The 23,145-nt window shown below is 48.2% G+C and overlaps 1 protein-coding gene across 3 annotated transcripts in view; it reads left to right on the top strand.

The window, feature by feature from the left end:
• The window catches only part of GATA4 (GATA binding protein 4), a 51,959-nt gene extending 36,011 nt beyond the window's left edge, over positions 1-15,948 (top strand). The window contains exons 2-6 of one of the 3 annotated variants that reach the window (XM_054716941.1): positions 4,739-4,908; positions 7,088-7,213; positions 12,259-12,346; positions 14,003-14,151; positions 15,167-15,948. In XM_054716941.1, coding sequence (XP_054572916.1) covers positions 4,739-4,908; positions 7,088-7,213; positions 12,259-12,346; positions 14,003-14,151; positions 15,167-15,349 — 716 coding nt within the window. In that variant the 3' untranslated portion in view covers positions 15,350-15,948. Of the gene's footprint in view, positions 1-4,738; positions 4,909-7,087; positions 7,214-12,258; positions 12,347-14,002; positions 14,152-15,166 lie in introns of those variants that run through there. The other 2 variants (XM_054716942.1, XM_054716943.1) reach the window with 2 other exon arrangements.
• The last annotated feature ends 7,197 nt before the right edge of the window (positions 15,949-23,145 follow it).

The raw sequence follows: 23,145 nt of genomic DNA on the forward strand, positions 1-23,145 counted from the left end.
AATTTCTTTTGAGAGCCGAAAACTGACTTCTGCGCATGGGCCACGAAGTTTCAATCGCACTGTACGTGCACGCCCACACGTGGTATTTTGTGGAAGAGCCACACTCACTGTGCCAAAGAGCCGCATATGGCTCATGAGCCGCGGTTTGCCGACAACCACTGGCCTAAGAAATCAGGCTGAGTTTGTTTCCCTCTTTGAAAAAAATCTGCTTTAATGGGGCATAGATGGAAGTGAGGCGTTAGAGTCCCATTCTTGGGGTTAGGGCTCAATTCTTTTTGTGCTTTTGTTTGCTGAAATAATCATGAATTAATATTTCCCATGAGCAGCAGCTGTGAGACCTCTTACATATATGCTGTCTACCTTGCTGCCAGTTCATTCCCTGCCTGCAGTCTCAAACTTGGACGAGCGTGAGAGCGCTAGAGTTCTGAGCATGGCCCCAGTGGTTTGAGAAAAAGCCAGATCCCCTCATCTAGCTCTTTTGCTTGTCCCCTCTCTCCCCCCATAAGGCAGCACACCCAAGTTTGTCCCTGGTCTTCCCCGCTCCCTCTCAACCCCTCCAACCCTAACAATAATCCATCATTGTTATCTCATTTGGTGTTTGCAAAGCACTTTACAGCCATTGTTGTGAGTTTTTCCTTTTATTTGCAAAGTACTTCACAATTATTATTACAAGTCTTTCCTCTGGATGTGGGGTGATGCTGACCCACTTCCCAGAGCTGGCTTCCCCCTGCCTTCTAAGTGGCAGGGCTAATTCCCATGGTGCCCAGCACCCGGTGGGTGGGGCTTTCCTAAGTCAAGGCCATAGCTGTGCCCTTCTGCCTTAGAAATCAGGCTTAGAAATTGGCTTCAGGCTGCTGCCCACTGCCCTCAGGAAGTTCCACCCTACCCACTTCTAATGAAGGAATAAGAGGTAGTTGTTACCAGGGTACACACCTTCAGACATTAGTGCTGGTTTGGGGCTCACAACCTGTCACCTCCCGTTTTCCCCAGAGTAGGGGCTAAGCAGCAGGGTTTGAACTTCTTTCTCTCCGTTCTTCAGTCCAAGGCAGTTTCCCGCTCTGTTGACTAATGAGTTTGCCGACCACTGACCTAGACTCTTGATTCTAATACCGCGGCTCAAGAGCCGCATGTGGCTTGCGAGCCGCAGTTTGCCGACCACTGGTCCAAGGGGTGGGGGTGCAGGAGAGATATGTGTCAAATGTAAGAGAATAAAATAGTTCCTTCCTCCATAGTGGACTGGGAGTTGCTTGAGGCAATCTGATCAAAATTATTTTTGTTTCATTTTTATTTATTTTTTTATCAAACAGGCAATTATGACATTACAGAATGGTGTTTTTGTTGTTGTTGTAAAGATAAGTTTATACAATCTAAGTAGCCTAACAAAAGTTCCTTACATGGCATTTTATGTTCTGCATTTTTTTATTTAACGTGTCGGATAAGCATTTTCCTCTATTGTCACGTGGTCTTTATAATAATCACTTAAAATGATATAATATAACTGCTCATTGGGTAAGTTGGATGGCAATTTTCTGGTACAAAATATGGACACTTGTGCAGATTTGAAGATGTAGGGGGTTGTGGAGAAGACATGTGTCTGACAGGGGTGGGGGGCTGAGGGGAGTGCCTTTAGGAAGGATGGCCTTGCCCTCCCATTCAGTTCTTTCCTTTGGCTGCTGGTGTGACCCCCGACCTCTCAATCTGAGTCAGACTTCGGCACTTTCCACCCTAGACAAGAAGTTTCTGCCACCCAAAGCCCCAGCTTGGTTAAGGTATGTTCTGAAAATGAGTTGAGTAACGCTGTTACTTGAAATTGGTGTTCTGGCTCGATTTCCCAAGTTAGGTCATTAGCATTCTGAGAGTAAGACTCCCCCTTAGCCCCTATGACATCTGTACAAGTGCTTAAATAGCAGATGCTCAGTAAATCGTTGTACGTATTTACCAGCCTCCAGTGCCTTTTCCTGGCCAGTGAGATAGTTGCTTGGCTGTGTAACCCATTCTGGGAGGCAAGCTTGGAGGCGTTCCTAACGCAAACCTTTGTGTTGGCTTCTCAAAGCAGCAAAAGACCAGGAACCAGCAGAGGGTTGTGGGCGGCCTCTTCGAGGAGTCTGCCCCAACTATAAAACAGAAAGTGTGAAGGGGAAAGAAAGAGGAGCGGATTACTCAATTTTTGTCTCCGGAACACAGGAAAGAAGCCAGATTGTTTATCTTTAAAAAGAGGATGATCGTCACCCTTGAGAACTCCATACTGAAGTATTTGTGAATGAAATGGTAGAATGTGTGGGATTTTCTCCAGTTCTACAGGACGGGGGAAATGAGGGGAGGTATATGAGACAAAAGTGGGCACCAATTGTTGGGAGCTGAATAATGATTAAATAGAGTTCATTTTGCCCAGCCGGTGTATGGCTCAGTGATTGAGCATCGACTTAGGAACCAAGGAGTCGCCAGTTCAGTTCCTGGTCAGGGCATATGCTCAATCCCCGGTGGGTGGGAGTGCACGAGACAGCCGATTGATGTTTCTATCTCTCTATCCCGCCCCCTTCCTCTCTCTGAAGTCAATAAAAACATAATTTTAAAAAATAATTTATGTTTATATTCTGTTCACTTTTGAATATATTTAAATTTTTTCATAATAATATAAAAAGAGTAAGAGGGCTGTCCCAGGTTGGGACTGGTGAGACTGGTCCTCCCTTCCCAAGCCTGATTTTATACCAGAAGGCAGTGTCTTGGTTCAACTTTGAGGCTGTAGTGCCATCTAGCGTTTACTGCAAACACTCAACAAAATGATGACATTGCAAGGGTCCCTCTGTCTTCTAAGGCCCTTCTGTGAACTCTCCTGGCCTTTCCAGTTCCCTCAGGGAAGGCCTGGGCTGAGGGAGCAGGGCTAACAGCCCCAGGCAAGGGCAGGTACAAGCCCGCCTGGAAACGAAGGTGGAGGTGGCCTTGATGGCGGTGAGGGTGGTGGCAGGTTGCTCCTCGCTCCACGCCTCCCCCAGGCTTGGGAAGCAAGCTATGGACTGGAGTCTCCTTTTCCTGTGCGGCTGTGCAGGCAGGTGACCTTGCTGCAGGGTTCTCAGTGTGACCCAGGTACAAAAATAGCCTCTCTTGTGACCAGTGTGTGCTCAGCTCCCTGGCCTGAGCAAACAGCCCCTCACACCTGCACATTGTTGACTTGGTGTAGACATACAGCTACTTGTTTGCAGGTGCGAATGACTGTTTGTGTACCCAGAATTGAGGGGAGGGCCATCCTCTTCTTCAGCCCACTGTTTCCTTAGAGCAGGTATCATGGGGTCACAGAAATAGCAGAAGGTGCAGCCTTACACCCCAGGGCTGGGTCCTGATGGAGAGAGAGTTCTTAAAAACCCTCACCTCCAAATATCGCCCCCCCCCCCCTTACTAGAGAAGAATCCACTCTTGCCTCTGATAGTAGGACAAGGACAATCTGGACACCACGGTAGCTATATTTAGGGACAGAGAACATTTGGAAAAGATATAAACATCTTTCCAAATAAGAAGCCAAGTTTGCGGATTCAGAGAGACTTCTGGAAGTTCTGAGCCAGGCTTTGTATAGATCGTAGGGGATAACAAAAGTGGCCCAGCCGATTTCACCAGGGCAACTGAAATGGACATGAGTGGAATTTACCAACTGTACAATTCTATAGACGTGGAAGGTAAAGGAAATGGGGCTGGGGGAGGGCAGGGGAGTGACAAATGACGGCAACTTTCCCGCAGAAGTGTGATCAAGTCTGTTACCATTGCTATCACATGTACCTTTATTTTATGTAACAATAAGCAAGAAAATATGTCAAATTGTGATTCAGAATATCATACAGGTATATTGAAATGAGGAAATGAATTACAGCTTTTTTTGGGGGGGGCAGGGCAGTTTGGAAATTTTAAAAACTTTCAGAAAATGTAGTCCCTTTTGGTTCATTAATTCTACTTCTAGGGGAGTATCCTAAGAAATAACCAGAAATGCTAACATTTGTGTACAAAATGAGCCATGTTTACAAAATGAAAGTGAAAAGCTGAGTAATGGTTAAATAAAGGTCAATGATGGTAATTAAAGGATGGGATCTTATACTGCACTTATAATGAGCTTATGAGGATTTTCTAATGTGGGAAAGGCTTTGGCATTAAGTGAAAAGACAGGCTCAAAATTATATAGCTTGACCTCAACCAGGCAAAAATGTACGTCAGTATATATAAAGTATTCCAAAGGCTATAATAGAACAAAATGCTAATAACACTGGTGATCTTCGAGTTATGGGATTATGTGTAATTTATATTTCTTTACACATTTCAGTGTTTTCTAATTTTACTGAAGTAAATATTTATAATTTTTATTCAAAGGAATCTTAATTTTGAAAGGAAAAAAGAGAGAGACAGAAGATCAGAGTGGACCTGAGTGTTAGATAAAAACCTCAGGGTTACAGGCTCAGAAGGAGAGATGAGGGACTAAAATCAGGCTGCTGGTGGTTGCTGCCAGACTTTCTTCCTGTCTCCTGACTGGGGAGAGCCCTGCTGTGTCTGGGATGTCCGAGAGTAAACATGTCCACTTCCCATGACAGTCCCTTGAGGAGATAGATCCCCAGGGGTTAAGGTCAAAGTGAGGCCCCAAAGCTATCCATCCTGCACTCCCTGCAAGGAAAGGGCATTATTTCTTTGGTTTCTAGATTTTCTGACATGAGGTTAATATGAATAAACAAATAATTAATCCTCTGTGTTATTTCCCACCCAGTAGATATGTTTGATGACTTCTCGGAAGGCAGAGAGTGTGTCAACTGTGGGGCCATGTCTACCCCACTCTGGAGGCGGGATGGGACAGGGCACTACCTCTGCAACGCCTGTGGCCTTTACCACAAGATGAACGGCATCAACCGGCCCCTCATCAAGCCCCAGCGCCGACTGGTAAGCAAATACCCAGACCACAGAAGTCCAACAGCCTGGGGCGGGGGTGGGGCACGTTTCGCTCTTCTCAGCACCTGGCTTCAAGGCTCCTACGTTGGTGGGACATTTCCTGGTTTTGAATTTTGGATTTCAAGTCATCTTTAGAAGAAGGTATAGTTTGAGGGGTTGGGTCGGTGGGTGGAGGCTACATAGTAATTTCTCACACCTTTAGAGTTAAGTTAGCTTGAGCTACAAGGTTTTCCAGACTTGACCTTGAGCAAAGAGCCAGATATTTCTCTGGCAAAATGGGTTTATTCTGCAACAACAAGGATTTGTAATTCAGGGCATGTGGTCCACTGGTGAACCATGCCAAGTCCAGGTGACAAAGGAGGGGAACATTCTTACATAGAGGAAGGAGGAGCTGTTGTAAACAAAGGGTCCATTGGAGGAAACTGGGAGTTAGAAGTATAGTGGCTTTTCATTGGCTGAGCTATAAGTGTTGTGCGGGGAGGAGAAGACCCTCCTTCTACCTGCTGGAATAGTAGAGTAGAAAAACATCTTCCTGTTGAAGATGGAAGATATGTCTCTTGTTTGGAGTAATAATGATGAGTTGTACCACATGAGACTCCCCTGACAGCCCCTCCCAACTTGCATTTAAATGAGGTTTCTATTTATTAATCTTCATAACAACATCTAATTCAAGCCCTTAATTATGCAGAAGTGAAAAGTGAGGCTCAGAAAAGCTAGTGGCTTGCCTGGGGTCACATATGAATGAGTCCAGACTTCCTGGTTCCCAATCCAGTGTTCTCTTGTTCGTCTCCTGTGCTCCCATCAACCCCATGAGGAAGGTCAATTCTTCCTTTAGTCATTGTTACTTACCCATTTTTCAATTGATCAACCCAAATCCCAGGGAGGTTAAACAGTGTGTACTGGACCTGTGGCTGAGGAAAAGTTTGAATTGAGTTTTGGTTCTTTGTTTCGTGGACTTTTCTTACTACTAGAGGCCTGGTGCATGAAACTTGTGCATGGGGAGGGGTCCCCTCAGCCCAGCCTGCACCCTCTCCAATCTGGGACCCCTCGGGATATGTCCGACTGCCAGTTCCTAAACCAGCAGTCAGACATCCCTCTCACAATCCTGGCCCACTGGCTCCTAACTGCTCACCTGCCTGCCGGCCCTGTCGCCCCCAACTGAACCCCCCCCCTACTTGCCTGGTTGCCCCTAACTGCCCCCCCGCCAGCCTAGTCACCCCTCACTGCCCCCCCCCCCCGCCAGCCTAATCACCCCCAACTGCCCCCCTGCCGGCCTGGTCACCCCCAACTGCACCCCCCTCGCCGGCCTGGTCGCCTCTTACTGTCCCCCTCTGCTGGCCTGGTAGCCGCTAACTGCCCCCCCCCTGCTGGCCTGGTCACCCCCAACTGCCCCGCCCTGCCGGCCTAGTCGCCCCCAACTGCCCCCCCTGCTGGCCTTGTCGCCCCTCACGCCCCCCCCCCTTTCCCCCGCCAGCCTGGTTGCCCCATTCAACCTGCTTGTTCAGTCATTTGGTCGTCCCTCACTAACCCCCCTGCCGGCCTGGTCGCCCCACACAGCCTGCTTGTTCAGTTGTTTGGTCATCCCTCACTAACCCCCCTGCTGGCCTGGTCGTAGGCAGCCATCTTGTGAGGGTGTGGTGGTAAATTTGCATATTACCTCTTTATTATATAGGATAATTTGATTTTGACCAATACATACTTGCTTTCATGTATATTAGGGAGGAAAGAACAGAGGAGATCAACCCTGATGTTTCCCTTTCTTGAGTTCCCACGGCCCATCCAGTCTCTGATGACACTTGGACACAATAAATCCTCACCCATCACTTGAAAAACATATTCATTCTACTTTTCTGCCTCCAGTGCCCAGTGATCATTGGACTTTCCATCTACAATGAATGACTAATAACATCACTAAGCCACAGTCAGGACTAGCATTCACTCTTCTCCCAGGGCAGAAGTTTCCCCACCCCGCCCGCCCCAGGAGCGTCTTGGCTCGGGTGAAGGGAGGCCCTGGCGCTCTGGCTGGCCTGAGAGGCTCACACAGGATTATGATCGCCTGCTCCCGCCACCCACATAGGGAGGCCCAGCCCTGCAGCACTCCCTCCTTGAGGCAGAAGCAGCAGCGCCCGCCTTTTACTTGGACTTGAAGGGTTTGTCTCGTGTATTGCAGTCCGCTTCCCGCCGAGTGGGCCTCTCCTGTGCCAACTGCCAGACCACCACCACCACGCTGTGGCGCCGCAACGCGGAGGGCGAGCCCGTGTGCAACGCCTGCGGCCTGTACATGAAGCTCCACGGCGTAAGTAGTCCCACCCCCCATGCAGGACCACCACCTAGACCAGCATCCATGCTCTTTCATACCCATCACTCAGTCCTCACGTGCCTTTCTCCCTTCAGACTATAATTCATGTTTTCCTTCTTAACAGGGATATTTAGATATGGAAGGAACCATACAGACTACATTAGTCCGTTCAGGCTGTTCCAACAGAATACCACAGGCCAGGGGACTTCTAAATAGAAATTTATTTCTCTCAGTGTGGAGGCTGGGAGTTGGAGATCAGGGTACCAGCATAGTGGAGTGAGGGTCCTCTTCTAGGTCACAGACTTTTCCTCACACGCAGGGCATGAGGGAGCTCTCTGGAGTCTCTTTTATGAGGCTATTAATCCCATTCATGAGGGCTCCACCCCATGACCTAATCAACTCCCAAAGGCCCCAGCTCCTGACACCACACCCTCCGGGGATGGGTTTCTAACATGAATTTTGGGGAGACACAGAATTTCATACCATAGCAGAAACATTGCCACTCACGTCATCTTTAACATTATATAAGTCTAATTCCCATTTACAGATGAGGAGACTCAGAGTAGTCTCTATATATGGTTAGCATTAAAAAACGAAGGTAACAATTCAATGGATAAAGGATAGCTTAAGAATAATTGTATTGATAAAATCTGGGAAACACAAGCAAAGCTTGACCTCCACCTCCTACCAAAACCAAAAATAAGCTTGGGTGAATTAAAGATATGAAATGTAAAATATCTTTAAATAGAGGCAATAAAAACACTAGAATAAAACGTAGGTGATGATATTTGTATAACCTTGTGGATGAGAGGAGAACTTGTTAGACAAGTTTTCAGAACTCTTAAGGCATAAGATAAAAGTCAGATATATTTGATTCAAGAACATTTAATATTAGTGTACAGAAAAAAGATACCTCAGGAAAGTAAAAACCAATACACATATCAGAAAAAGGGTTCATATTTCCAGAATACAGGGAGCTTTACAAAGCTCTTCATGTTCTGATTTGCAGCAATCTCCCATTATACAGTGCTATTAAAAAGTCAGTGTAGAATGTTGTACACAGTATGGCACCATTTTTATGAAGAAAGAGAAAGAACGTAATTTATATGTCGCTGCTTATTTACACAGAGAACACCTGGAAGAATACATAAGAAACTGGTAGCATGTAGCATGGGTTGCTCTAGGAGAAGTAACAGGAGAGTTGGAGGGACCCTTTTTTCACTGTGTACCCCCTTTATCACTTTTATTTTATTTATTTATTTATTTTTTAAATATATTTTATTGATTTTTTACAGAGAGGAAGAGAGAGGGATAGAGAGTTAGAAACATCGATGAGAGAGAAACATTGATCAGCTGCCTCTTGCACACCCCCTATTGGGGATGTGCCCGCAACCAAGGTACATGCCCTTGACGGGAATCGAACCTGGGACCCTTGAGTCCGCAAGCTGATGCTCTATCCATTGAGCCAAACCGGTTTTGGCCCCTTTGTCACTTTTAGATGGTGCATGTCTTAGTTGTTCAAATGTAAGTTAAACTAAAACAACACAAGCAAAACAAAAAAAAAAGAGATCCTACAGAATAATAAGAAAATAACAATCCATCTTCCCCCAAATGGGCAAAAGAAGTAAACATATAAATCACAGAAGCCGCTCAGGTTAGCCGCTGAACATGTGCAGAGAGGCTGGACCTCACTAAAAATCAGGGAAATGCGCCCTGACCAGTTTGGCTCAGTGGATAGAGCGTCGGCCTGCAGACTGAAGGGTCCCAGGTTCGATTCCGGTCAAGGGCATGTACCTTGGTTGCGGACACATCCCTAGTAGGGAGTGTGCAGGAGGCAGCTGATCGATGTTTCTAACTCTCTATCCCTCTCCCTTCCTCTCTGTAGAAAAATCAATAAAATATATATTTTTAAAAATCAGGGAAATGTCAATTGACACAACCTTGAGGTTCCCTGTGTTGCCCATGTGTTTGGCAAAAATTAAAATGCGTGATAATATAGCTGTGGTGTGGATTTGGGAAAGCAAATACTCTCATACTGTATATTGCTGATTTGTATGTCAGTTATTACAGATATTCTTTCAGGAAATTAACCTGGCAGTACTTAAACTAAGGTTAAAAACACACATACCTTTTGATGTAGCAGCTCTACTTTTGAGAAACTAGCGTATAAAACAATAAAAGAATCAATACGTAATGATGTTTGAAGTATTTATTGCTGCAGTGTTTGTATTGGCAAAAACTAGAAACAATCTTCAAGCCTCATAAAGAAATGGTTGTGTAAATTATGGCCTATTCTATAATGTACACTGTTGCACAGAAATTAAAAAAGAATGTGTATTGACCCAGAGTAATGGAAAAACACATTGCAAAGAAATATATACATAGTATGACTCTATACTATGGAGGTGAGGATACATTAGACATACACACAGATGGAAGGATGGATGAGTACACACATACATACATACATGTATAGATATGCATAAGTGCATACAAGTTTGAGAATTTTTAAAAATGTAAGGAACATAGGCTATTTCTCCAGTTGCCTCATGGGGACAGGATTGATAGTAGTGGGCTGGGAGGTGTGTTATGAACTTAATCTCATGCATGTTTTCATCTTAATGAGCAAAAAGTGGCTAAAATATAGTTAAGAACATTCATAAGATAATACACTTGTGTATTCTTCAAGGAGTGTATACAAGGATGTTTGTTGCATCACTGTAATAGTAAAAATGGAGAAAAAGCTCCAGGAGGAAGATGGTTAAAGAAACAATTGTTCTCCAATTCGGGGGGGGGGGGGGACTTATAGAGGAATATTATGCGGGTATTAAAAGATTAAAAGTACAATTACCATATGACCCAGCAGTCCCACCTCTGGGTACATATCCAAAAAGAACTGAAAGCAGTGTACACTCATGTTCATGGTAGCATTATTCACAATAGCCCAAAGGTGGAAGCAACCCATACGTCCATTGGTAGGTGGGTGGATAAACAAAATGTGGTATGTACATACAATAGAATATTATCCAGCCTTTAAAAGGAAGAAAATTCTGACACATGCTACAACATGGATTAACCTTGAAGTCATTATGCTGAGTGAAATAAGTCAGTCACAAAAGGTCAAATTCAGAGGCAGGAAGTAGAATGGTGGTTGCCAGGGGCAAGGGTAGAGGGGAAATGGGGAGTTATTTAATGGGGACAGAGTTTCAGTTTTGCAAGATGAAAGAGTTCTGGAGATGATGGTGGTGATGGTTGTACAACATTGTGACTGTGCTTATTAACACCACTGACTTGTATACTTAAAAATGGTTAAGATGGTACCTGATCAGTGTGGCTCGGTGGTTGAGCATCAACCTATGAACCAGGAGTTCACGGTTCAATTCCCTGTCAGGGCACATGCCCAGGTTGTGGGCTGGATCCCCAGTGTGGGGCCTGTAGGAGGCAGCCAATCGACGATTCTCTCTCATCTTTGATGTTTCTCTCTCTCTTCCCCCTCTCCCTTCCTCTCTGAAATCAATTAAAAAAAATGGTTAAGATGGTAAATTTTATGTTATGTGTATTTGTTGTTGTTTTTTTTAATCCTCACCTGAGGATATTTTTTTCCATTGATTTTTAGAGAGAGTGGAAGGGATAGAGAGAGAGACAGAGAGAAAAAGAGAAACATCGATGTGAAAGAGTGAAAGAGACACATCGACTGGTTGCCTCCTGCACGTGCCCCAACCAGGGCCAGGGGTCAAACCCGTGACTGAGGCACATGCCCTTGACCAGGAATGGAACCTGCAACCCTTCAGTTTTCGGGCTGATGCTCTCTAACCACTGAGAAAACTGGTCAGGGCTGTTACGTGTATTTTACCACAATTAAAAAAAAAAAAAGTAATGAGGTGGGCGGGGATAAAGAAGAGGGCAAGATTCCTCTGAAGTTGGGAAGGGCTTTACCAGAGCCTGAGTACACTTCCCCCAAAGTTGGGAGTGCTAGCTCATCTGACCCTCAATTGACTAGAAGGCAAGTTCAAGTTCATGGACGCTGGTGCACTTCTCTTAACGGTTCCGTGTTGACATCTCTGAAGTGGTGATTGCTTTTCTTTCAGTGTTTGCAGGTGTGGCCTTTATTAATCCCATATGGGAGACAAGCGTAGACCAGGGACTAGGCTGTTGTGGGCCGGGCCTAAAAGAAACCAGATGTGGGGAAGGCACAGTATTGAAAAACATTAGAAAGATGCAGGCTTGCTCCCCAGGCACGGGTTTAGGCCTCTGTGAGTGACACCTGCCAGTCACTGCATGTTTATGAGAAGTCAGATGCAATAAAAGTATTGTCCGCGGACAGTTTATCTCAGCACCTGGCCACAGGTCCGTCGCTCCAGCATAATCTCTCGCTGCTCCCACGGAAACACCGCCGTTGGCTGCGGTCAGATTCAGTGCAGAGAGGAGCTGCTGTAGGCAGTGTCTTTACATCTTCGCTCCCTGGGACTGTCCCCGTGTATGCCTGTTTCCTTGGCATCCTCACTGAGAAGAGCACCGCCCTTTCGCTCTCGCGGTGTCCTGACGGGGCTGATGAATGAAAGGCCTTGGCACCCACTGTGCCTGCTGCCCCAAATACCTGCCCCTGTCTGCTCCACAGCCTCCGACAACTCAGACGTCACCTCTTCCGGGAAGCCTTCCTTGCTGTGCTCCTGTGCCATTCCCTCCCCACCCCAACCCAGGACAGAGTTCTCCCCCATCACCGATGAGTCTGGTTATTTTCTAGTTGTCTGTCCTTCCCACTAAACGTGAACCTCTGGAGGGAAGGATCTGTGCCCTCCAGTGTCTGTTTCTTCAGAGTCTAGTATACTACCCAGGATGTCATAAAGGTGCTCAATACATTTTTAAAAAGAATAGAATTGATTTCTCTCTTGGCAGAAGTTCCAGGGGCTGATTTCCTTAGTCTCAGCGCCAGGGTTTACAGAGGAATTGCTTAGATGTTGTCTTCCCATAGTGTGTGTATTCAAATATTGTAGCTGATCATGTACAAATGGAAAACCACATCTATCGACTTGTAATCGCAGGTTCCCAGGCCTCTTGCGATGCGGAAAGAGGGGATTCAAACCAGAAAACGGAAGCCCAAGAACCTTAATAAATCGAAGACACCAGCAGGTGAGGAAAGAGCCGCATGTAATTACATGAGTAAGTCTGAAGTCCTGGGAGTGTGTGGGAGTGTGTGCTTGGTCAGGTGAGCCGGCCCGGGGAGTCAAGGTGTAACGTTGGCATCACCCATCCCTAGCTTCTCAGGACACAATGAGGAACCCAGTAGAAAAGTAACGTCACCCTGGGACATATTGGAGCTTTGGAAGCAGTCTCCAGTCAAGTTGTGGCCTGATCATTGCCAGGCGCAGAGGCCGCAGTGGGCCAGCTGGACTGGCGAGGGCCTGAAGGAAAAGGGAACATTCCCCGGTACCCCCATCTTTGGGATCTAGTCATGGTCACGACAGACTGGTTTGTCAGCCAGTGTATAATTAACATCACGTAGTGCTTTGTACTTTAGAAAGTTTCTTCACAAATACTCTCTCGTTGATCTTTAAAGACCCCTATGAGACCCCACTTGTTATCTCCATTTTATGAACAAGAAGTTGAAGCCCAGAGAGGGCAGTGGCGTAACCAGAATCACACAGCGGAGGATGGGTAGTTAGACCCGTGTTTTTACACGTCGGGGTCCAAATGCTGTGTAAGGCACCACCCTGCCCTCTCAATTTCTAGATGAAGGCTGAGGACTACTTCTGTTCCCTCCCAGAGCCCTTCCTCCCAGTGCTGCTACCAAAGGAAAGATCTCACTGGGAATGCCATAGTCCCAGCAAATAAACCAGCTGAGCTGATGGGAAGTTGGCCCTGCAGAGTCAGATAATCTCCCCTTTCCACTCCCGAGAACACGACCACAGTTGTCCTTTCCCAGATTCAGCAGTGCTCACCCCTCCGGCAGCCACGTCTCATTAGACCTTCCAGTGTCTCTCCCCCGTGGTCCCCTTCCTTTCTCCTGGTTCCGCACTGTTCATAAGTAACCCCGCCCCACTCCAGAGAGCAGGTTTTTGGTTCAGGTGGACAATCCCCTATCTGAAATTCCAAGTCCAGGGGGCTAGATTTGGCAGCAAAACCCAATCTGAACAGACACAGGCTGTGTATTGTCTTTTTTTTTGCCCCACTTGTGCCTATTCCCATGTTTTGCTGTAGAACTATTCATGCATTTCAATGTGGGTGTTGTCCCAGACCTCACTGGAGTTGTCCCCTAATGTACAGTATATGCCCCCCTTTTTTTAAAATATATTTCTTTATTGATCTCAGAGAAGAAGGGAGAGGGAGTGAGAGATAGAAACATCAACAATGAGAGGGAATCATCAATTGACTGCCTCCTGCATGCCTCCTACTGGGGATCAAGCCCACAACCCGGGCATGTGCCCTTGGCCGGAATCGAACCTGGGACCCTTCAGTCCGAAGGCCAACGCTCTATCCATTGAGCCAAACTGGCTAGGGCCAGTATATGACCTTTTAAAAATAAAAATAAAAAAAGGTTTGAATCCTGAAACACCTGTGGCCTCAAGGGGGTTGGAATAAGGGATGATGCCCCTGTCATTTCAAAAAGTTCTCTTGAAAATCTCATTTTGGGAACCGATGCCTCCACCCATGAAGGACCCCTGATTCTCGCCCCAGCAAATATAAATAAGCCATTAGCATGGACCTACCCCGGCTGTCTCAAAGGACAGCCACCCCTTTGTCCTTGCTTCTGCTCTGCTCGCGTGTCCTGACTCTGCCTTGTTCCAGGTCCCTCGGGCAGCGAGAGCCTCCCTCCCACCAGCAGCGTTTCCAGCAACTCCAGCACCGCGACCACCAGCAGCAGCGAAGAGATGCGCCCCATCAAGACAGAGCCAGGGCTGGGGTCCCATTACGGCCACAGCAGCTCCATGTCCCAGGTGCGCTCCTGGGTGGGGAACAGGACTGCCCATGGGGAAGTAGGTTCCAGAGTACCAGGTGGCCAGGCCAACACCGGGGTCTGTAGCACGTGACCGAGGGACTTGTCTGCTGCCCTCTGCCCTCAGGGCCCCACTTGAGGCCAGGGGCTGCGGGCACATCCCATCAGCCACAATGATCTGGACACACCTGTGAGAGACAAATGTTTGGCAGCTCCTCTGTCTCCTCAGGGAGGGGTGATTTGACCTTGGCCTTGAAGGATGCGTAGATGTTAGGAGGAGGAAGGGAAGGAAGAGGACCCTCCTGGCCTGGGCAGAGGTGTGGAACTGTAGAGGGCCAGGTGGGTGGGTTGGGGGTGGTGAGGAGGTCACAGGCAGGATGTCATTTTCATGAGGGCCAGCTGCAGGGCCATCTTTCTCGTGTGCCCAGAAGATGGACCAGCAGTCCCCTCATTCTCTTCTTTTGGAAATGATGGCATCCCTGCTCCTGAACCCCCTTCCCTCTGTGGCTCCCCTCATTTGGGATCCGGACGTTCCTGGTCACAGTCTCCTATTAACTCTGACCTCTTCCCCGCCCATACTTGTGGGAGGCCATGTCTAACTAGCTCTTTGCTGTCGGGGTGAAGAACCGCTGGCTCTGTAGAACCAGCAGAGCCAGGAGCCCCTTCCAGATGGGAAGACGGCTACTGTTTGAAAGTGGGGCGCTGATGGTGATGAGGTTGTAGCAAATGTCTCGGGTAACTATCAGAGCCTTCAGAGAAACCAGAGTAGTCGCAACCTACTGGTCATGGTGCCCAGGGGCAGCTGATGAATCACACAGACCCTCTGCACCCACAGCACAGGGTGGAGGAAACGGAAGTGTTGCTGGGTCCCGGGTCCTGCCCTTGTCTGTTGGCCGCTCCTCTGGTACCTCTCCTAGGTGTGGGAGCCAGCCTGGGCACATCACCTAATGGGGCTCCCCCTCCTGGGCCCTCAGGAGTGACCCCACTGACCTCACCTTGCCCTTTTTGCTTTGCAGACGTTCTCGGTCAGCGCCATGTCCGGCCACGGGCCCTCCATCCACCCGGTCCTCTCGTCCCTGAAGCTCTCCCCACAAGGCTATGCAGCTTCGGTCAGCCAGTCACCGCAGGCCAGCTCCAAGCAGGACCCTTGGAACAGCCTGGCCTTGGCCGACAGTCACGGGGACATAATCACTGCATAATGTCACCTCCCTCCCTCCTCAGATTCCTGCACAGACTTGGGACTTAGAGAACCGCAGAGGCGAGGACCGGCTCCCAGCAGCCATCCTGCTCTGTCTGGGAATGACTCCGGAACAACTGGGAAGAAACTTGAAGTCGATGATTTGGTTAGGGGAGTGGGTGTAGGATTTCATCAGATGCCTCTTCAAGATGAGGGGCTGGGACGAGCCCAGACTCTGATCCAGACGCACCCACCCTTCACGAGGAGCACACTCAAGTCCCTTCCATGGAGCTGGAGACTTCTTCCTCGTTCTCTGCCCCACTCCACCCTGACAAGAGATGAGCTGTCCTTCTCTACCCTTCCATCACTATGGCCTGAGACGGTGGTTTTCCTCTGGTGATCCGGCACCGGGATCTGAGGGTGGGGAGAGGGGCAGGTGCTGGGACCCTGCTCCAGCCTGAGCCTTTCAATGTGACAGGCCCCTCCAGGCAGCTCCTGCCCGTGCCCAACACTCCCCTTCGGGCTCAGCACACCCCTGCACCCCTCAGTACTGAATCCTGACTCCAGGAACGGTGGGCACCGCCCGTGTTACTGGGTGCTCTGTGGGGAGACGGAGGAGAGGCTGCCTCACCCACCATGCAGTATGGCTTCCCAAAATCTCAACTTGGCCATGTCGCCTCCCCCACGTTCCTTTCCCGGCTCAGGGCCTCATCCCTTCGCTCCTTCTCTTCACCCCAAGGCGTCTGAAAAGAAACATCCCTTCCACTGCTCCGTGCGACTCAGCCTGCCTTCAGCTTGGCCGTGTCTCTCCCTCAGCAAAACAAGAGCTCAGCAGTTTAGCTGAACAGCAGCCCCCCAAGTCTGCCCCCAAAATCCTTCCTCCGCCCCATCACGCACAGGGAGTTCTGAGTGAGAACAAAAAGGGTTCTGCTGCTAAAGCGAGTTTGACCGACACTTACCTAAGACTTGAATTCCCTCTGGAGAGGCTGTCTGGACACCCTGGGGCTGGGCCGGCACTGAATCGGGAGCAGGGTTTTCCATGGATTCTGACTTGCTTGCACTTGGATCTTGCTGACGCCACTTCTGTTCTGCGGAGCTGGGCCTCTGGGCCTGGGCCACTCTGCAGTGTGCCCACCTGGCATCCTTCTCCAGCAGAAATCTGTTGTCTAAGAGGTGAAAAGCTAGCGATTTTGCAACATAAATTCAAAGCAAACACAACAAAACTCTTGCAAAGAAAGGGGACGGCGGCTAAGAGAAGACACTGAATTGGGCCTTGAGGGCTCTCGGGTGCTGGACTGGAATTGGCCTTTTTCTTAGCTCCACGTTGCTGTTTCTACCTGTGATGCCGGAGCTCACAGACCCCTCCCTCCGTGTCCTCCTTATCCACAGAGCTGTCACAGACAGTGGCCTTACTGCGTCCTACCCTGAACACCCAGCCCCCCACCCCCACCCCCAAATCCTACAGGCTGTAGCAGAGAATATCTCTAAACCAAGATTCTGCTTTAATCATCATTTACATTGCTTTCTTTCCTGAAGGCCACCCTCATATACTTTCCCTATCCCACAAACGCGTTAACATTGTCTTAAGGTGAAATGGCTGTAAAATCAGTATTTAACTAATAAATTTATCTGTACTCCTCTTTCCCTTCTCCTCCCTCAGATGTCTTTCCTGGGAGGTTTTAGGATGCCCTTTGCAAAGCAATCTTGAGTCACAGCGGCCCCTTCGTCGATCCACTCACAGGCAGCACCTAAAATCATTTCCTCCCTCCTCCGTCTGCAGTTGGCCAGGTCCTCTGTATGTGCGGTCACTGCTGAAAGGAACACTCATCCTGGCCCTGCCACTGACTAGTCCGCGACCATGACAGCTCATCTCTAGGCTTTGGTTTCCTGAGAGAGGGTTGGGCCAACTGTCAGTTAACTAAGGTTCCTGTGGTCCGTCCGCTGATGCCCAGGGGCCGTTTTTAGAGCTCCCCTCAGGGATCACAGGGCCGGAACATGAGGCAAAGCTTAGGGGCAGTGATCGCTCCAGCCACCTGAGTTAGGTGTGTGCCGAGGGTCACCCTGAGGTGCCCTTCCATCTTCCACTTCTCCTTTATGGTGCCATTCAGACAAGCCCTTCGAGGGGCAAGTGATGCTCCACACCAATGGGAGAGGAGAGAAATGCCTCCTTTATCCATTTATCTTCGCCTTCTTAGGCTCCAGAATTGCTTAATTGCTTCATCTTAAAAGTGAGGAGGTGGGAAGGGGGGTGGGGGAAGGGACCCAGACCAAAAAAATCCACCCCGACTCAGTACTGTCTCCGGTGGCTTCCTGCCTCGCAGTTGGCTTATGCCAACCCACTGGGCAACTGGTGGGCATTGACTTTTCACAGCACCCCTGTTATTTTTGAGCAGCTCAGAAAAAACAAAAACAAAAACACACAACAACACTCTAACCACCCTGCTATGTCAAATCAGAAAAGCTTTTAAACAGGCTCAGGAACACCCAGACCTGTGGAATGTAGGGACCATCCAGAGGGAGAACTCTAGCAACTACGGGGAAAAAAGAGCTTCCAAACCAAAAATAAACCCCCCCAGGATTTATGTTGGCCTCGCGGTGAAGTCCTTGCTGAAAACGTCCTGCCACTTCCCTTTAGGAATGGCTTCCAGAGCCAAACCCTATACAATACCAGCAGACCTTATATAGTCATGGCGGCTCCGCTCCTGAGGGGCTGTCCAGCTTGTCTCAGCCTCCGAGCTCACCAGACTTGGTTGCTTTCCCAGATGAAATGAATCCTCAGAGGAGGTCGATTTTGATATTCTAAAGGACGCAGTTCCCAGATGGTTGGGAAGTGGCTGGGGGGAAGGGTACGGGGGTGGGGGGATGCAGGGAGGGGGGAAGGCTAGCAATCCTGGCGTCTTTAGAATAAATGCGGGGCCTAATATGGTGTGTGAAGCAGCCAGGGAGCATGTGTCCAGGTAAATCCCTCACATCCCCTTAGTCTCACCTCTGGCCAGGGGAAAACCTTTCGAAGCCCACGTCAAGTCTTTGTGACAGTTGGAGAGCCTTACTCCTGCATATTTGACTTTTGAATGCCTTTAGGGGGTGAGTAGTAGCAGATTTAGCTGTGATTATGTTTGGCTTAAGGTTGACAGCCGTGCAAGTTAAGTTTACATTGACTGAACATTCACTAAATGGAGCTGAGCAGGGGAGGGGGGGCGGGTTTGGATGACCCCACCCCTAGCCCCGAATCCCTGGAACGTGACACACTGACTAGGATACTGAGTGCATGAGAAGCAGCCATTTGGAAAGCTGCTTTTGGAGTGCAAGTGGTTGGTTTTTGTTTATTTAAGTCATTTTATGACATGGAACTCTACTCTTCAGATTGTATCCTTGCCCTGCTTGAAGCTAGAACACAAAAATGCCATCATCCCGTGACCAAGGACCAGCCTTCAAGCTTCAAGGCTTAGCCTGGGAAGTAGGACCTCCAGGTCTCCCTGCCCCTGGACCCTTGCTTTGGCTTCTGACCCGTAGCCTCCTGGGAGTGTCGCTGTTCTGTACCACTCTGGGTCTAGGGTGACTCTTGTCTCCCCTCTCGTGCCTGTGGCAGGGGCATTTGCAAAAAGACTGACTGTTCACTAACAAGGAGAATGAAATAACCCAAGTGAAGGTGACATTAAAATAGACCTAGTCTTTCAAAGTCCAGGTTTCTTAGAGTTTGTGCATTGCTAGTTCACTCTTCTGACTGAAGCCTGGGAGACTGGTTTTGTAGAAAGGTGACCAAGAACAGAGGAATCAGACAAAGCCTGCGAGGCACCCGGCGCTCTTGGGCCCAGGAGGTTCCCCTATGCAGGGAGGTTTTCCTCTCGAGGGAAGGAAACACACACACACACACACACACACACACACACACCCCTGTTCTCGTGACTGCCTTCAGTCCTCCAGTGTGGTGGCCCTGCTTCACCTGAGAAATAAACACGTGACCGCCCCCCCTCCCTGACTGGGTTTATAAGAGGTTTTTACTAATCACTGGGCAGTTACCAACTCCTAATCAGTGAATCTGATTTCAAGACGTTCATTCTGGTTAGTCAATACTAATAAACACTAGTAAGCTCCTCTTACAATGGCTGTAGTCATTTGTGCTGCCTCTTCTTGAAAATGGATGTGCTCATATGAAATGAATTACAATTAGATGTAAACCATGTAGATGTAGCATTCTACCTCATTAGGGTCACATTGAATTGGGTCTGGCATCCCCGACGTTGCACCAGCAGCTCTGAAATCATGAGTTGGAAGAAAGTGGCTCTGGTCTCACTGGGTCTTATGCATTCTTGTTGGTAAAAATGAAACCTTGGGGCCCCCAAATGTTCCTCCCGGAGACTCCAGATTGATGTTCTCCGAGTGGAAAACAGTACCTTTATTGTGACCCGAGCAATGAGGCTTCAAAATGGTTTGGAAGCTACACATCCACATGAGCACTGTGTCTCCAAGTAGCCACCTAGGAAACCACGTTCCCATATTGCAGGCATGCTGGGACTCCCTGTAGACGCTGTCCAGAACCTGCTCCTATCGGCCTAGGCTTCTTAACCACATTTAGTTTGGAATCCCAAACAATGACATCACCTGACCAATTTTTTGTCACTGGTTTTAATTCTAAATGCCCCTTCAAAGTATAGACAGTTGCCACCAGTGAAGAGCTATTGAAGAATGCGCTGTAGGCTCTGAAAGCTAGTCCCAGCGAAGGAAGCAGAAGTGATGGGAAACATTTTCAGGTCTTCTGTGGCTGCCACTCGGAAGGGGACAGCATGTTTTAGTTCTGGTGTGTTTTCCTACATCCACCCAACGACCTTGGTGTCTCCCCTCACTGCCCAGCTGTGCTGAGATTTGAGCGGGACTGCGGGTTATGGGACTGGAACACAATTCCCAGGCTTCCTGCAGGATCCTGTACAGAGAATGCTTGGAGTAAGTCATTCCTGTCATGTGGGGCAATGGCTTTTTAACTTTTGGGGTCACAAGACCGCTTTAAAAATGTAACAAAGGCTGTGCCCACTGTCCCAGGAAGGTGCACATAGCCTGAGGTGTTGCACACCACTGGGACTCTGAAAACTCCTCCGTATCCCCAGGTGAAGACTCCTGCTCTTGGGCTCTGGTTTAGTCCCGTGCTACCAGTCTGTGTTGATCAAACTGACTAGGTCAGCTCCATCTAGGGTGGCCTAGAACTTAACGGGGCAACTAAGTCCTGTTTAGCCATGAAAGTCGAGCAGTCGAACAGTCCCAGGGCAGCTGTCAAGGTCCTGGAGAAATCAGGGGCACAAATGCAGCTTAAAATCTAGCTGTCCACACAAGGACAGGGCTGAGGAATCCCTGGTAGTCCATTCCTTACAGGAGGGTATGGGGCTGGAGTCTATAAGAGTACAGTGGGGTTACAGGACACCAGTTGCTAAGGATTTGGGGACGTTAGTATCTGTAAGATTTCCAATAACTGTTCTGGGAGAGTCGAATGAAACGGGAAGAAAACTGAACCCCACCCACTAGGGAAAAGGCTGCCTGGATTGGGTGCCTGACACTTTTGGAGACCATGAGGGGGGTCCCAGAGATTACCTAGTCCAAACGGTCTTGTCCCATCATCATGGAGGGAACTTGCCCAAGGCCACAGAGCTAGTGTGAGGAAGAGCTGCACTTACTGAGCACGTACCCTCACTAGGCTCTGAGTTTGGAATAAAGGCACTGTCCTTGCAGTTAACACACTCAGCACACGGGGGCGCCTGGGTCCTCCTACTCCCTTGTTTCCTCCATAAGTTATCAGCCTGATTTTCAAGCAACTTGAGATCAGCCCAGAAATTCTGCTTTAAAAAAAAAAAAGGTACCTACTGCTTATGAGCACTGCTGCACATCAGACGCTGCTAGTAGCTTTATATGCACATAAAACATTCATATATCATCACAATCACGGTTTGCACACAAAGAAGATACTGGCCCACAGATTTTAAGTAACTCAATGAAGATCACAGAACTAGTTTGTGCAGAATCAGGATTCAAACCATGCCTATTTGACTCCAGAATTGGGGCTTTTACACTCCACAAGTACCTCTCCTAAAGAGTTGGAAAACCCCGCACAGCCTGGGTCTAGGTCCCACTCCAAGACAAAGTCTTTCAACATTTTTCTAGAAGTTGGGGAGGATCCTTGGTTCCAAATTCTCCAATTCCCTCAATTTAGACACAATGAAAGAAGGAACTAGAACCATTGGGAAATAGGGCTTACTGTCCACAGTCACATGTCCAAAAGACGGCCAACTGGAATAGACCCAGGAGCCTCACTCTCAGCCCTTGGTGCTCCCCAATGGTCTCTACAGACAGATGAACCCTCCTTGATGTGGTTCAGAATCCCCAAACTTGTTCCTTGGCAATTTAATTCCTACTGCTTTTCTCCTTCACTTCCTTTCTTGCTGTCTTGGAGGTGGCTGTATTTCAATAGATTTTCATGAGCATTTTAACTTTAACCCTGTTAGAGAAATCAGGGGCACAAATGAGAGAGAAATTGGCTCCATGGCCCTTAGAAGGCTGGGTGCTGACTCCCCCCCCCCCCCCCCCCCCCCCCGCTCCCAGGTTCCTGTGGGATTTGGGGCAAATAATAATAATAACTAAAACATATAGAGCTATTTATTACTCTTCGCATTTAAACAAGATTCCAGGCTGGCTCATATGCACATTAAAGTTTGAGAATCCCTGCTTTCTAATATTTCCATAAAACATCATGAAATAGATATCCCACTTTAATACATGGATAGATTGAGGTATTGTGACTTGCTTGTCTTCCCACAACTAATAATGAGGCAATCTATGTAACAAGCTTAGAATATAATATGTGCTCAACAAACAATTGTTATTATAAATGAAAGTCAAGCTGTGAACCGTTGCTTTTCTCAACTCTATAGCCCTTTGGCCTCAGCAGAGACCTCTTAGGAGCCGGACATTCATTCCAAGAGGTGAGCCAAAGATTATAGCTCCTTCCCAGCTCAGCCAGAGACTACAGAAAGGGGAATTAGGGGCTCTGAAAGCTATTGTTGGGTGTGCCTGATCCTATAGCAGGGGCCATTCTGTGGTGAGAATGTTGGTCCCTAGAAGAGGCCAGATATAGAAAGAGGCTGGATACCTCCTGGAAACTGCATGCCTGCAAACCTCATCCAGTCTGTCTCCAGGGCTCCTCTGTGCTGAGCTCCCTCCGGATCCCAAGCCATCCCAGCCTTTCTCTCCTCACCTCCTGCCCAAGCCCCTTCAGTAGAAGGCCATCTATACTATACGGCTCCCTCCCAATCAGCAGGACACCACCTAAGGAGGGACTGGGCCTGTCTTCCTGTGCTGGCCCAGACCCTCCCCCCCCCCCCCCCAGGGCCCTCTCAGCTAAGGCCCATGGTGCCTGCTTTCCCGTGCAGGTTCCCCATGCTCTCTGGAGAACTAACAACACGGAACATAACTATTTTTAAATAGTCTACTATTTTATCTTTTTATTCTTTGAAATGAAACTTTAATAAACAAATATGATCTTTAAGGTAACATTTGTTTATGGTAAAAATTTCAATGATAATATTCAAGTTATACGAGTATAAAGTTAAAGATCCCATCCTTTAAAGATGTCATGAGAATTTCTTGACAACTTGTTTCCTTTTCACAATGACCTTGCTTAGGCTCGGAAGCTGAGCAAAATCAACTCACAGGCTTTGCCTTTGCCTGACCCACCAAAGTTCTGTTTAGTCACTTAACTTTTCCCTATAACCCTCGGTCTCCTTAGACAATACACGTTCCAAAGGCGCTGCGTTTCTTCCCCACCGTCCGCTCATT

This window comes from Eptesicus fuscus, chromosome 6 (assembly GCF_027574615.1).
Source record: "Eptesicus fuscus isolate TK198812 chromosome 6, DD_ASM_mEF_20220401, whole genome shotgun sequence".
In the NCBI taxonomy this organism is placed as follows: Eukaryota; Metazoa; Chordata; class Mammalia; order Chiroptera; family Vespertilionidae; genus Eptesicus; species Eptesicus fuscus.